This window comes from Aptenodytes patagonicus, chromosome 2 (assembly GCF_965638725.1).
Source record: "Aptenodytes patagonicus chromosome 2, bAptPat1.pri.cur, whole genome shotgun sequence".
NCBI classification, from domain to species: domain Eukaryota; kingdom Metazoa; phylum Chordata; class Aves; order Sphenisciformes; family Spheniscidae; genus Aptenodytes; species Aptenodytes patagonicus.
In genome coordinates, this window is record NC_134950.1 from 8,634,185 (window position 1) to 8,649,886 (window position 15,702).

Sequence of the window (15,702 nt, forward strand, 5' to 3'; positions counted from 1 at the left end):
TTCCCTATCAAAGATTCAGATTTTATGTGTCTAGTTAGAGCACCTAGGTGGTACCCTAAAGCTGTGTGTATCTAGGTGGCCCGTTCAGCTTTCAGCCACCAAGGTGCTGCTATGTAGGTGGTCTGTCCAGCATTAACTGCGGTGACATGGAAGACAAGGAATGTGGGCAATCGAGTCTTCACCATGTCTTATGGATTCTTCCTAGGTTGGCCACATTGTGCTGCATTTGGACATGCCCTTTGATACCCTTTAGAACTGAGAGTGATCAATCTCCCCATACTGTCCTACCTGGTTTAGTCCCTGTCCTTTCCCTCTCAGTCTGGGTGTCCTAAGACGCTGCGTGTATATTTGTGCTGGAAGCTTGATGACCTGCTAGCCTAGGCACCATGAACACATGCCGTTCATACAGCACTTCCCCTGCCACCTCAAGCCCCGTTCCCACTCATCCTCCATTCAGACCAGTGATCGGTGCATTAATGTTTCTGTTCTCTGCAAATAAGATGCTGCTAGAGCACAACTGGCCAACAGCTGGCTCTGTCCTGGCTGCTTCTAGTCACTGCAGACACTGCAGAGTGCTAATTCACGAACTTTTGTAATCCTTAATAAAATTAAGGCAGCCAGCTTTTAACATAGATGTGTTTGTTGCTTTTCTTAGTGTTCCTACCTTCTTGTTCAGTAACAGTCAGATCCTCTTGTGAGGAAGTTTACAAAGAACTCTAATGAGGACCCGCCATTTCTATTAGGGACCTTGACTAAATTCTGCTTTGACTGATGGATTTGAGTATTAGTCTCTTCCTTTTGTTTTCTTTCTCTGATAAAATAGTTTTTAAAGGAGCAGTATTTTTGGATGCAAGGTGGGGGAGTTGCAGATTCTAATGGAAGCACTTCTCTTCTTTTCCCCATGTATGATTTTCCACTGCTGTTATACATCAATGTGACATTGTACAAAATTCTTCTCAGGCATATTCCCATGTCTACCTCAAGTTGTATACCATCCACATTTCCTTCTGACACCATATAATCAAAGAGCAAGGAGGTGCAACACAGACTGGTCATGGCTTTGCACAGAGAAGTATCATTGTGCATCACAGGTTTGCTTGATTTAGATCCTTTCTAAACACTTCTTGTCTATCTGGACTGTGTGTGTAGTATAATACAGAGGTAGCTGACATAGCATTACTGCAAGTAAACTCTTGTTGAGATCCAAGCAGTGTGGATGTATCAGCAAGCTCAGAGCTAATTCTAAGTTTTACAGGTCTGTGCACTGTACTCCACCATGCAAAACAGAAATGCCCTTTGTTGCCCATATTGCAGGAGCAATTAAGCTAAAATAATGAATTTGGGGAAAAAAAAATCAAGCCTGAAACTAAGAAAGTCTCTGATAGGGTGGAGTGGGATTTCCATCTGATAGCGTTAAAAATGAATTTGTTCCTCTTTTAAAGCAAATTAATCTTTGTTCATACAGCTGACCCAATAAGGTTATTAAAATCGTGTATGATGTGTCAGTTCTGTAAACTGCAATGAAATGCCAACTTTATGCAGGATCAGCCTTCTCTTAAGATTGAAATAAAATGTCTGCATTTGTGAGATTTTTTTTTTAATTACCAGGGTACCTCAAACGTTGCTAAGTGGTTCTGCTGCATAAAGGAATGCACTTAGCTTAAAATGTTATCATTCACAAAGGTGAATTAAAATGAGTTTAGTTTTCCCTGCAGCAAGACTGCAGGACGGGAGAGTTTCATAGACCTTCAGTTTGACCTACTGCGGCTGGGTGGCTGCTCTGAGGTTCTCATGACCAGCCTTTCCCCTGCTAGTTTTTTGAATGTTTCAATTAATTTTCAGATATCTCAGAATATTTTTTACTTGTTGAATACTATATAAACAGCATTAGCAATGAGCTGTGATATGGGACAAATGGCCTGATTTGATGGTCACTGAAGCTGGTGGAAAAGCTAAAGGCTGTGAGCTTTCCAGGAGGTTCAAAGAGAGTTACAGAAGTGTCAAATTACTCTCAGTTGCATTCAATCAATAAGCACTCTACTCCCTCCACCGTGGCCACTCAATTCACTCTACCAGGCAAAATACACTTTCTGAAAATTGTGTGTTTAGCATAATAGTGCACTGCATTGAGTTGCAGTGGGTTGCTGAGATGGCAGACTTATGGTCTAACAGGTGCTAAAAGCTCATCTGCACACCCACAAAGGAGCACAGAGAGACAACAGCAGGAGGGGGGAGCCCAAATAATACCCTGCCCCAGCTGCTCCCAGGCCCATCCCAGGAGCCATCAACCCATCAAAGGCCCTTCTGCACCAGCCAAGAGGAGCACAGGGGCACAAAGGCGGGTGGGAACCCAAATTAAGGACTCAGAGGGACACCCTGATGGGGTCCTTCCCAGGGCTGTCCCAGAGGAGCCTCAGCCCCAGTGTCCAGACATGAAACCCACCCAGAAGAGTCAATACCAGTGCACCTTGGGGACTGAGGGGGGTTGCTGCCTGGGGGCATGAGACACATTATGGCCAGGGGTGTCTCTAAGGGCGATGCTATAGGGAGTGGGCTGCTGAGGACCAGGGGAGTCCCAGCCAGCTGTATGTGTGTGTGTGATGGTCTGTACCAGCAACTGGAGTAGAGCTGTGGCTTTGCGGGCTCATATGTCCAGGTGCCAGCAACTGGGGAGATTGGGATCTAGGGGCAGCTACTGGGCAGGCTGCGTGTCTGAGCCCAGCTGCTGGAGGGATCCAGCTTGTACAGATGTGTATATATCTATATATTCTCACTAGTGGACCTCCATCCTGTTCAGCCAGAGAGGTGAGAAGGATGAGGCCATTGGTGCTGTCTGTGTGAGTGCTCTGTATGTCTGTCTTTGTTATCTGTGTTGCCAGCTGTGTATGTATGTATATATATGGTGTATACATGTGCTCTGTGTGTGTGTGCCTACCAGGTACAAACGCTCAGACTTGACGCTGGTGGGGCCTGGGACACGGAGCTGCCCCAGCCTTACATCTCTTGGACTGCCAGACCCAGCACAATATGTTTTCCACTGGCAAGATGCTTTCTCCTTTATTTGTAGTGTTGTCGAAAGTAGAGTAAGCCTGGGAGAAGAGTAGAAAGATATGTGGTATTTAGTGTTGTAATTTCTCATTTCCTTCCTTTTGTGGGTTGAACTTGTAATGTATGCAACAGGCATAAACCTACTGCACAGCAAGCTTGTTGGTGTATTCATTTCCTAGAATTTGAAATCCGACGGTTGAGATGGGGCTTGGGGTGGGGTGGGCAGTTTGAGGAGCAACAGGTAACAAAAAAAGTTGTATATAAACCTTTATGTATATATATAAACTATAGGCTAGCACCTACCTATAAAATGTTCACTAATGCACAAAGTTTATGCATCAAAAGCTTGTGGAACAGTGAGTTTCAGATATGAATGGTAGCGATTAAAAAACACCTTTAAGTCTAACTATGACATAGACACAATATATTTTAACTATATAGACAAACATGAAAGGTCGATGTCCTTCAAAAAAGCAGCCCAAGCTCAGAATTACCTGCTTCTTATTGAGAAGAATATGAAAAGAAACCAAAAATACTTCCAATAACTGTGCTGTAAATCAATGTATGTACAGAAATTCTTCAGTAGGTGACCTAGTTTTAAAGACCATTGGGAATTTATGTCCATTGGCTGTAGGGAGACAGGGTGGCCTGGGAAATCCTACTGTGATGAAGCCCATGCATCCATGGAAATAGTGTTGGACTAAATTTCCTCATTGGCATAATTCCACTAAATTAAAAGAAGTGATGTGAAGAATGAACACGGCCCTGTGTTTTCACGTTTGAGCAAAAGGACGTTAAAATGTTCTTTTTAGTTTAGCTCCCAAACAGAAGCTCTTTCGTAACATCCTAATTGCTTAGTTCCTATTTTTGTTTCCTTTTCTGTGAGGTGAGAATTTTACATTCCTTTGTTATCAGTGGAAGTATTTTTCCTTCTCCAGGGAAAAAAAACTATCATTAAATCAAATCAATCATATTTTACTAGATTTATGCTTTCTTTTTGTCAGTGATACATAGATACCTCAGGAGAGATACCTACTAGTATATTTTATCTATTTGTCTGGAGATGAAGTTTTGCTCCCTAAGGTTGTATAATTCTTCAGTGTCAAGCAGCTGATTTATATTACTTTTGTGTGTAATAGTTCTACAGCCAAATCATTTTGATTGCCAGGACCTCTTATTCAGGCTCCATTTCTCTTACGTGGATTTGACTTTATTTTTATATACTTTAAGGTATGATGAATTGATACCTTACACAGTATGAAACATCTAGAGTGGAACAATGAATATGTTTACAAATGGCTTTATTCCTTTCTCCGAAAGGAGAAAGGAATTTATCTTAACATTGCATGATATATATTTGCAATACTGTTTTTGACTGTGAAACTTAAAACAGCTCTGAACTCTCACCAAATGCATCTCCTGTATAATAGTGCTTTTGCAAAATGTCTTGTTACTATACACGGATTTTTTGGCAGCGGGATCGTTTTCCTACATCAAAGCCCGTCAGGCTCACAAGTATTTCCACAAATGGAGTGATCTGGATACACCACTTTGAAGTTTTCTGAGTGAGGTAGAAAAGTAAAGCTGAAACAAAAATCTGTGTCGCTTTTCTTTACGAGAAAAGGTCCTGTCTTTGTCCTCCGTATCATAATAGGAGCGAAACATTATTTATAGTGTATCTTCTCTTTTGCAACAGCCTGCAAGAGCGTTCACTGGGCTAATCTTAATCTTCGGTTTGCTCTTCAAAAGGAATGCTTCTGATGTGAGGCTACTTTCCAGGAAGCATGAGCTCATTCTGCCTCTGTGCCGCTGATTGCACGGGCCGTTTTCAAAAGGAAACGGGGGACTTGGTAGACCTGCCTTTCCGAAGACCCGGGGCTGGTCTCTTCCAGGAAGCTGCAGAAGGAGCACCCTCCAACTTAACATCTCAGAGGCTCTCCTGCTGCTGATGAGAAACTTTTTTGCATACATGTGTTAACAGTGAAATGGATTTTCCAGGTTTGGAAGTTTTTACACATATTTATCTCAATATATTTGTCAGCTGAGGAATAACTAAGCTTTGGATTCATTTCTATACTGCTCTTCAGGAAGTTTTGTATTTTTGTGAATGTTGTTATCATTACCTGTAGGGAGAAAAGACTAGACTGCTCTTCACAAATGACTGAAATGTGTGAACAAATAAAACTATCTTTGTAGACACTTGTGTTTGGTAGGTGCAATAGAATAAAACGTTTCCTGGGCTTCAGCTATTTTAATAGTTAGCACTATATTTTGGTACATACTAATGTAAATATTTAGAATGTAAACATGGACAGGGGATTGCTGGCTACCAATTGAGGGCATCATTGGCTTTAAAGATTAATTTGATTTTTGGAGGGAAAGGTAATTAAAACTGACTGTTTTGGACAGTGATTTTTTCGACATGGGCTTTTGAGTGTTTTGAAATTCAATGGGGGTTGTTGCCTTAAGCTTTTATTTGAATTCTTGACATAAAATGTTGCCGCCTTCACCTCAGATTCACTTTTAGTGAGATTTCTTAAAGCTGCTGGCCTTTTCTCATGTTATAGTTTAAAGGTTCTGTATTGATGCTCATTTTGTGGATCACACATACAATACTACTGCTTCATTGTACAGTGGTGGTTGAGATGCTTTGTTTTGGCTTGCTTATATTGTTACTATAGCTTCTCATGCTATTAATAGCCCAGAAATGGAATTGAATATTAAATGAAAGCAGAACACTGTGCAGCATTGTCTACAACATGATGTTTCCATGCTTTCTCCAGCATTGACTGAATTATGATCTTCAGGAACCCTCATCATTAACGCATGAGACAAAAATTTTCATGATCAAGGGTAGCAAAAAAATCCATAGGACTGCCTGTTCTATGACTGTTTACAGAAGCTTGATATTATCATTGCTTAAAATAGTTTGTCAGCAAATTACAACTGCTTATTAACTGTTCTTCAAAAGAGGGAAAGTCATTGCCTCCCCAGCAATATATTTGCATATGTATATTTCTCACTTTCTGTTATAAGTATGTGTATATACTCTATTTCACCTTAAATTTTACTTCTGCGGAGGGTGGCAGATAAACAGGAGTCCTGCAGAGACATACCTTGCGAATTTATGAGACAATTCAAATCAGTAACGGAAGGACTGTGATTTGTTCTGCCACTTTGATCAGTATGTGTCAACACTTTCTAATGAAAACACTACCCGTATGTAAACTACTATTCTTAAAAGTTATTCTTTTTTAGTGGTTGCTACTTTATATTGTCCTAACTGAGAAAATCACTTGCAATACAACTCTGTTATGGGATTCAGTTGCTGGAAAGTTTCACTCTCAGACTATTAAAGAGTTGTAGTAGGTATAATTGATGCTGAGGTATACTTCTGCATCCCTTTTCAAACAAATTTGCTTTAGAATCAATAACTTTTGTCTGAGTGAGACTGTATTATAACTAATGATATGATATATATTGATGATACTATCTTATCCTAATTTTCAAACAAGACAAAATAAAACATATTTCTGTTTCTTTTAAACTCTTTTACAGATAATCTATATTACCTCTTATCCCAGGGTGTATGAAACAGTCCTTTTCAAGATGTATGGAATATCACATGTTGCGTCGACACCAGGAGCAAGTAAATTCATGCACGTTCATCAGAGTTTTTGATAAAAAAACCTCTGTGGTGGAGGGGATTTTGTTTGACTGATAAGATTTGGTATTTTGCAGGTTTTAGTTTATATCCATATCTACAAACCACCTGTCGAGTTCTTCTTGTATTTTCTTTTAGACTTTGGATGAATTTCTTCTATAATATTTTTGCACAATGAAAAATCATGATTTTGCCTAAAATAAGATAAATTATTCAGAAGCTAATTGTACAGGAAAAAAATAGGTCTACAACATGTCAGTCTATGATATACACCACTACTCTCACTTTTTGTACAACTTGCCGTGTAGCAATCTGACTTGATCTCTGTACCTCCACCAAGTTTCTTCCACTTGTCTCCTCAAGTTGTTTTTGCCAGGATTAGAGGATAATTTTCTCATGGTAAAGTGAAATGTTGGGTTTTTTGTTTTTCAAAGTGTAGGAGAAACAGTATGTATGGGAGTAGGGTAATAGGACTGATTTCGTAAAAAATACCCTGGAAGGTTTTACTTCCATTCTTCGGTGACCCTGCCTGGTCCCAAGACTCAGTCAGCCTTCACATCCAGGCTGTGACTGACAACTGAGCTCCAAATGAGGATAAACAAGATTACCAAAGTGGAAACACTGACCTTCATGTCTTTTCTTTGCCTCAGCTCATAATTGAACATTAAAAAAAAATTCTCTTAGACCTGTCTCCTCTCATATGTGAATGACGGGCATTTACTAACAGTGTTATAAGCATGATGCTCTAAAGATACAGGAGAAGTAAGGTTATATAGGGAAAGATCATATCTTTTATCGTTCCATGTAATAACAGAGATAAATTCTCCCTATGGATAGCAATTGCTCGTATTTCGTAAGACTGATTCTGTCAGATGCTGAGCCTCTGGCAGCAGTTTGCAGACTTGAGCCATGGTGATCCAGACAAATCCTATTTCCTTCATCTCCTGACACAATATTATTGTCAAATCTTTGTCACTGTTGCTGTCCCTATGGCTGTCGTGCCATGTCTGCAATTTTCATCTGAAAAATACATTGTAATGGTAAAGGTGACCCTTCCATTCTACTCTGTATCTATTGCCAGTACACGTACTATTTTTGGCATGAAGCAGATTCCTGGGAAAACACCATTAAAATTACTGTAGCTATTGCATTTGTGTCCATAATTATTTCTCTCAAGCTTGTAAGCTGTGCAGAGTACAAGTACAGAGTACAAGTATTTGATTATTTGGACGTGAGAAAAAATTTCTTTACTGAAAGAGTGGTTAAACATTGGACCAGGCTGCCCAGGGAAGTGGTTGAGTCCCCATCCCTGGAGGTATTTAAAAGATGTGTAGATGAGGCGCTTAGGGACATGGTTTAGTGGGCATGGTGGTGTTGGGTCGACGGTTGGACTTGATGATCTTAGAGGTCTTTTCCAACTTTAATGATTCTATGATTCTATGGTTGTCTCTGATTCTGTGTTGTCCTGGTTGAGATGAGTTTCCTATAAACACTATGTCTTTCCTCCATTCTTTTATCTGTTTTATCTCCTTTAATGTCTCCCTTAATTTCCGTTTCTTTTTTAGCTTCTTTAATGATCTTTTTGATATACACAAGGTACCTCTCAGTGGAGACCTGTCAACTGTTTGGGCTGTCAGTGGGTAAGATAATGACTCCTTCTTATTTGGCCTTTGCCTCTGCAGGTTCAACAGTATTTGATGGAGAACATAGACGCAGCCTCTCACAACATATTTTTCCAAGGTACTGAGGAAAATTATACTTGTTTAATTTTATTTTTATTTTGTTGGAGATTTTGTAAAATCCCTTTTGGGCCACTTAGAATTGTAGTGCTGATATTAATTTAATTACTGCTTTAAATGGAAGTTCAGAAGTACTGCTATGGAGTTTGGAAGCACTGGCTTTGCAATTACAAGGTTTTCGAGTATCTGTGTTCCGCCTGCTTTCCCCTCCACTGAAATTATGGTATCCCTCTGTGACATGCCATATGGGATAGTTAAACCTGCTACTGAAACCCATGTCAGCCACTGAATCAATCCAGTGTCTTCCTTTCTTTCCATGGATGTCACTGCATGGCCACGTGGAACTCAAAGGTGTTGAGGAGAAAGGACTCACCATAAATCTCATTTTACTTGAGCTAAGTAAAATGTCTACAACATTGAGATTCTTTCACCTCTGTCACTACTCGCTTCTATTTTAAATACTGCATAGTATATTTTCCTGTGCTATATTTCATCTCAAAGTCAATTGTATTTCAGTGCTGGATGTAGTTATCACCATGTGTAGACTTTATCCCACGTTGTCCTAGCTGCATGGTACTCTAGGATTTGTGAGAATTAAAAGTCATGTATCCTTAAATCTTCATTAAGTATGGCTAGGTTATAAAAAGCAAATAAATCCTGCCTGGTTCAGAGGCAGTCAGGCTTGTGCCATGCAGAGAAACTCAGGGAAGCAAAATACAGGAATACCACTGATGGCTCCAGGTAGGTGTAGATCTGGCAGGACTCCTTGGCCAAGAGCACTGCCACAGAAATACACCATGCACTTCTCAATTCAAGCTGGCTCCATGCATTCATGAAATGCTCCACCTGGCATGAAGCCCTCCTGTAATCTGAAGCTCTGGGAAGTGTGATGGAGGCACACTCTAGCCAGCTGAAACTCCCTACGTCCAGAAGGAATATCATTATATCCACATATTTTAAACCTATGTCATTACTAGGGCCCATCAGCTGGTAATGTAAATTCATTATTATTAAATCATGGGTTTGCACTGTCTAGACATTCACTAAATTAGAGGGTTTCATTTCTCCTTTTCAGTTATGCTTGTGCCTTTTTGGATGATGACCCTGCCTATGAGTGTTGTTCCACAAATCCTCTGACAGGCTCCCTTTCCACATGTCGCCGCAGCCCTCGACTGCTTTCTAATGGTTATTATGTTTTGACAGAAGACAGTTTTCTGTCTGATGAAAAGGGTAACATAACACTGACACCATCCCAGACAAGTGTTACATATAAAGAGAATTTAGTTCGGTAAGTGAGTTATATGCAGATTTTACTCCATGTTGGCAATTGGCTCCACATTTCTGAACTTATCTGGTGGTATCTGTGTGGCTGTCTACGTTTTGCTTGGCACAAGATCAGCATTGCTTCTTAATGGGAACGTCTAAATTGATTTAGTTTAGAGAGTGCAGTGATTGAAATAACTTGATTTTCAGTCATGTCTCATCTTACTTACCCAAAAACTCTTCAGTACACACTTGTTGCTGTAATTGGAGTTGTGTGCAATAAAGAAAAAGGAGAGCTACAGCTCATTTTGCCAATGGGGTGTTACCATGATGAGCAATAAGAAAAAAGCATATATATATATATATGCGCTCATATATATAAAAAAATAAAAAGGTCTGGACCTGGAATTCTTACTCAGGGAAAAATCTCTCTTGATTTCAGAAGAACATCACTTTAGGAAGTTATATAAAATGTAGTTCAAAAAAGTTGAAGTACAGTGGATTCAGGCTGCACCGAAGGGGACATGGTAGGGTGAAACTCATGGGTAGCATGAGACCACTCAGAGCAGTATCAGAGCCCAATAACTGTAGTATCATTTGGTATCACAATGTCCAGTATCACAATGCATGATATGTTGCCATGCTGCTCATACATTCCTTGACATTACTGCAGTGTGCAGCAGTCATTCTTGGTGACATACCCAGGGTCAAGAACAGAGCTAGGAACAGCACCCAGAACCTGGTTCTTTCCTGTCAGTCCTGCAAGCTTTAGAGCTCTGTCCCTGCTCAACAAGAATAATTAACTCTATTCCTTGACAATGTGTCTTTTCTTTCTAGTGTATTCAGGCGAAGGAAGAAAATCCGTCGCTCTCTTGCCAGCTTGTTCAATCTCGGTGCCTCCAGTTCATGGCTCAGCAGCACCATCCTCAGCAATATGGATTCCTGCCATGATCCTTGGCCTGATGGCTGCAATAAACTAGAAGCCAGTCAGAGTGATATTGGTAAGCCCTGACCAGGTACCAAGTAATCGAGCTACAACATTACAGTCTGTGTTTAGTGGGACTTGGGTATCTCTTTCTATAGGTTTTGCAGGGGTTGTCTGCCAAGGTGTGCAGGTAAAGGATAGGAGAACAACAGAATTGTAAGTGGTGAACTGAGCTCCTGGCACTAAAACAGAGTATGAGTCCACAAAGACCTTTGTGCCAAAAAGGCATTTTTAGACTGAATTTGAATCCAGAGTCATCACCGGTGATGTTCATGCTGGTGTCATTAATATCTGGCACTGCCTGCTTTCACCTGGCTGTTTTGATAATGTCATTGTGTTACGCTCTATGCAGTTTTGTCTTTACATATTTTCTCCTGCATACATTGAACCTGCCAATTCCCTACCCCTAACAATTTGGAAACCTCCCTGTGATTAAGTAATTAACTTCCCCCCCCCCCAAGATTCATTAACACAAAGTCTCAAAGCTCTTCTTTTGTGCAATCTCAGTTACATATGCACTTTTTGTAGGTGATTCAGACTTTTCTTCTGAATATAATAGCCGTGTGCCACAAAGGCAAACTCCAGCATCTAATGGAGCCTCTCTCACCAAAGATGACGAGTTTCTTCAGCCTGAGAGACCATTTTGTGCTTCAAAATCCTGCTCTCCATTTATGATAAATGCAAATGAAGAGACTTTGAGCAATGCAGGTATGTTACATTCTTATTCTGCTCTGCCTCATTTTTAGAGTGAACCGAAAACACTCACATTAAAAATATTGATATGGCCCCTTGAAAAAATAGAATTTATTTCCCGAAACATACATTTTAAATAACTGATTAAAAATAACAAAATCTTAAAATTGATATTTACTTGTTTTCTCCTCCCCGCTCACGTCTTTTCCTCTCCTATTTTCAGTGATAAATGGAAAAAGAAAAAGGTGGAGTGAAGAGGAAAATGGAGGAAAGGGCATGGGAACAAAAACTGAAACAGGCAATTATTCAGAAAAGCTTGTTTTCTGGGAGCATGGAGGGCACAGTGTCTCTATGGTCATGGGGGAAAAAGACTCCTGAGAGACACCCAGAGCATGAAAATTAGGTTTCCGCTTTGAATCACTCTAGGCAAATTCTCTTAGAAAGAAACTGAAGAGTCTGGCCTCACAGGCTGAAGGTAGTCTTCGCAAACACCTCCTGTCATATATTTACTTTCCTGAAAACTCATGAAAATTATTCTTCTGATTTTTGTTTTAGAATCCAGGACAGTGCGAAATGTCCTTTCTCAGATGGTTGCACTGATCACGTGTTTAATCATTTCAATATGTACAAGGTAATTTTTATTTCTTTTATTTGTTGTTTCTGATACTAATGCTTACTCCATTTCAACTGGTGAATAAAACATAAATTAAGGATCACATTTTCAAAGTTAGATATGTCTTACTATGAAAATATATTTTCACATGATAGTCGATGCAGGCAATTATCTGAGCTATATAGATACGCACAAAAATAAGAAATACATATGCAGATATGAAAACTACTTTGTCAAGTGTGCTTGGACATAGCTTTTGAAAGGCTGAGAAGAATCAGAATGGATCCATGTCTTTCTAAGTGACTAGTATGGGTGTTTCTCAGTCTGGGAATCATGAGGTCTCACTTTCTAGGAGATAATCCTCAATAGCTTAAGTAATTTAAAGTTTCAAATTGCAGTGCACCTACCAGAGTTCAGAGGGTTCATCTGCAAAAACCTTCTCTTCTCGTCCCACCCATGCTTTGCCTCTGTTAACCCAATACGCATCCCTTGTTTTTTTAACCTTTATGGGTATTGTTATGTTCTCAGATATTTTCTGGGAGGATGGTCTGCCACTTTGTTGCTGATAATTTTAGTTTGTAAGTACAAACTTACTTTATATTCAACACACAAGATTTTACTAAGTCACATCTGAGGACCAAAATCCATCCTTGGATGTATATCCATGGCTCTTATTGATGGTAATAGGAGCAATATGTGGGCATATGGGGACAGAATGTAACCTTCAATCAGTTACAGGATTTTGCATTTCAATTTCACAGTTCTTTTGTCCCAGGATGCTGCTGTGTCATCTTTCTTCAGTCTTGACACACCTTTCAAAACAACTAAGTTTTGGTAAGTGGCTCCAGTGTCATGTGATGAATAGAGGAATTTAGAAATCTTGTATTAAGAAGAAGAAGGAGAGATTCCTTCTGTTGTTTTCATGTCAAAAGATAGAAGGCATGATCTGAAGTTATTGATGGAGGATTCGGCTTTTCCTGTTACTGATTTGTATTCATAGAAACTTTCTGTTTATTTTGAAAAACTGCTTTTTCATAATGTGCACTAAATGTTGTAACACCCATTTGTTAGCAGAAGAGGAAGGTAAACCTAATATGCCATAACATGAAGATGCAGAGACAGACCAAGGGTAGTAACTTACTATGAATCCAGAGGTGTACTTTCAAGCCTTGCACTGAAGTCCACTCCCAGGCCACCAAACCAAGCCTTTTTTTTTGACTGGAAAAAATAAAAGCAGCTAACTATGGTGCTAGTCCCATCACCACCTTCCAGGGACTGCAGAATTGGTATGACTTGGCCCCACTAACCCAATGCACCATTAGATTCAGGACAGAGCTTTGCCTTTGGCTTATACGGTAGTCTGATAAATGTCTTAGAAGTATTAAATCAGTCTGATCAATTGAATAAAGGTGCTGATGTTGCTGTTTCAGACTGCTTTATTTCAAAGTTTTGCACAGAGCTGTAGCTTCTAAATCCTTCTGGAGAAAAAGACTGACATATTTAGAAGGTCTGAATTATATCTTTAGAGCAAGCTCATACCTAGGCCTCCATGCTGCAAGCATGTTTGTATGTGCTGGATTTATCAATTACCATTCTTTCACTTTTTATGCAGCAGAAAAGTCTTCTGAGTGTGTAAAATCTAAAATGCTGCTAAGACTAAAAACTTTTGGGCTTATTTGAATTTTTATGTGGTGAAAGTGAAGCTCAAAAGGATATTGTTTGTTTCTGAAACTGTCAGGGTTCAGGAGTTCAGTGTATCCCAAGGGCAACAAGACAGTCTGGCAGACCTCTTAGCCTTTGAATTGAGTATATGGGAAGTTAGAAACAAGAAGGCACAACTTGGAGAACCATATTGCAACGATAGTCTCATGTTTTGAGCATCCAAGGGTCTTAGCACAATACCTCAGATACTCAAGGATGGTCTGTTACACTTTGTCACTCTGTCGTTATTCCCAATGAAATCAAGGCCACCAGGTTAGGACTAGAGCGTTCCAAACGCATGCTCCAAAGCACTGCTTTCTGACTTCCTGAATAGTTTAGCCCTGAGTCATAAACAAAGCTGTTCTTCACAAGAGGAAAACAAATAGACTCTGAGAGCTTTTCAGTCACTGGTGTACAGAGAATACCTCTTTTGTGCTCATCACAAGTGAGAAGTTACCTGCTCAAACAAGCAGTCCTACAGCTTAACTAAATTTGGCAATTCAGAACCTACATAAATACTCATTATAACAAACCGTGGTTTAAATCAAGACATACAAAAATGTATGCTTTATTTTTTCCCCCCCAGGAAATAATTGGAAAGAAAGAATAATTGGTAAGTATATATTTAAATTTAGAAAGAATTCCATGCTTTTTGGGGTGAGCCCTATTATGAAAGGGGGTTCAAGCATGCCAGAAAGGTTCCCTGGACTTTTCATTAAAAGAAGGTTTAGCTGCGGGACCTTTGCCAGTTTCCACTGTGAATTACTCCACTTTGCTGTCTAAAACTCCTTTTTTATTTTATTTGGATGAACTATTTTTTTATTGTTTGACAACAGTTGCTAAATAGTGTAAGCTGTTAAACAAATGCTGTGCTTCAGCCCAGAGAAAACATGTTTTTCAGTAACGGGCAAAGCAAGTCTTCCTTTTTCCAAGTTTGAACGGAACAGCGGGGCCAGGTGCTGTACTGCTCTAACTTGGTACCATTCCACTGAAGGAGTGAAGCAGCATCAACATCTATCAGTCCAGAATATCTGGAAAACACTTGCAGATTCTTCTTTTCCCTATTCTTTTTCAGTTAAGCCTCATCCTCAGTCTCCAGTTTCTGTTTATCAAGCATTTCTAAGTCTTGGTGCAGCTCAGAACCCTTAAAACAAGAGCATTGATTTATTTGTACTTGGAGCTGGCCATCCCAGTCCTGGCTCCGTTATTTCCTTTATCTCTTTACTTTGAAAAGATAAAAATGAAAAGAGGGAACTAAGTGGAGCTGTGCGCGGGTTTGTGTTCCTTATAGCGTGGATAAAACAGCCTTGTTCATCAGTTCGCTGGTTGAGTGCAGTTCAGCTTCTGAGATCTAAAGGCATCTGCACAGCTGCAGACGCAACCTGGAAAACCTTTTGGTCAGCCCTCAGAAAGAGGATGTTCATCCTGAGAACAAAGCATTTTAGAACGGTATGCAGGCATTTGATCACTTTGCAGACTTACTAAAGCCTATGATGAAAAATACATCCTACTCATCCAGCATGCCAAGCAGTGGACGCTAGGTCTGGCACTTCTTAAAGTCAGTGGAACTGTTTATGTAAGGGCTGCAACACCAGAGCTTTAAAGCTGACTCTGATTTTGAAAGCCAGTATCAATATTAACCAAAGCAGGTACTACAGGATGGAGTGGAGAACTTGGGACTCATTGCCTAGCAGGAGTAAACTAAATACAGACTGGCACAGGTTACTGCGAGACAGGACCTCCAGCATTTCAAAACAAGCTTGTCTCTTGCCTTTCATAAAAACTTAAAGGCAGAGTAGTTACTTCTGTATATTTCAAAAGGAGTTCACTAACAGTTTTCATTTTTCCTCCTCCTCAAATTTATTTTCCTCAGCTCTTCAGCATCAAACTACTGGATACCTCCTTATGGCTACTGTTACACATGTTACTGTGGAAAAAAAATAACAGAATTGTTAGTATTCTTCCTTCAAAATACAATTCACTTTACCTTTATTTT

General features: G+C 39.8%; 1 protein-coding gene across 1 annotated transcript; it reads left to right on the top strand.

The window, feature by feature from the left end:
• Positions 1–6,638: 6,638 nt before the first annotated feature.
• TMEM71 (transmembrane protein 71) lies at positions 6,639–13,882 on the top strand. The gene is made up of 9 exons (XM_076332141.1): positions 6,639–6,697; positions 8,395–8,452; positions 9,527–9,739; positions 10,552–10,715; positions 11,228–11,407; positions 11,948–12,023; positions 12,534–12,583; positions 12,767–12,839; positions 13,744–13,882. The coding sequence occupies exons 1-9, from the start codon at positions 6,658–6,660 to the stop codon at positions 13,880–13,882; spliced, it is 993 nt and encodes a 330-aa protein (XP_076188256.1). The 5' UTR covers positions 6,639–6,657.
• Positions 13,883–15,702: the final 1,820 nt, after the last annotated feature.

What these genes read in the sequence shown, in the direction of transcription:
- TMEM71 (XM_076332141.1), top strand. Translation starts at nt 6,658, where the DNA reads ATGTATGGAATATCACATGTTGCGTCGACACCAGGAGCAA. An exon ending in AGCCAGTCAGAGTGATATTG is followed by an intron (nt 10,716 to 11,227) that starts GTAAGCCCTGAC and finishes CACTTTTTGTAG; the next exon opens with GTGATTCAGACTTTTCTTCT. An exon ending in TTCAAAACAACTAAGTTTTG is followed by an intron (nt 12,840 to 13,743) that starts GTAAGTGGCTCC and finishes TGAAACTGTCAG; the next exon opens with GGTTCAGGAGTTCAGTGTAT.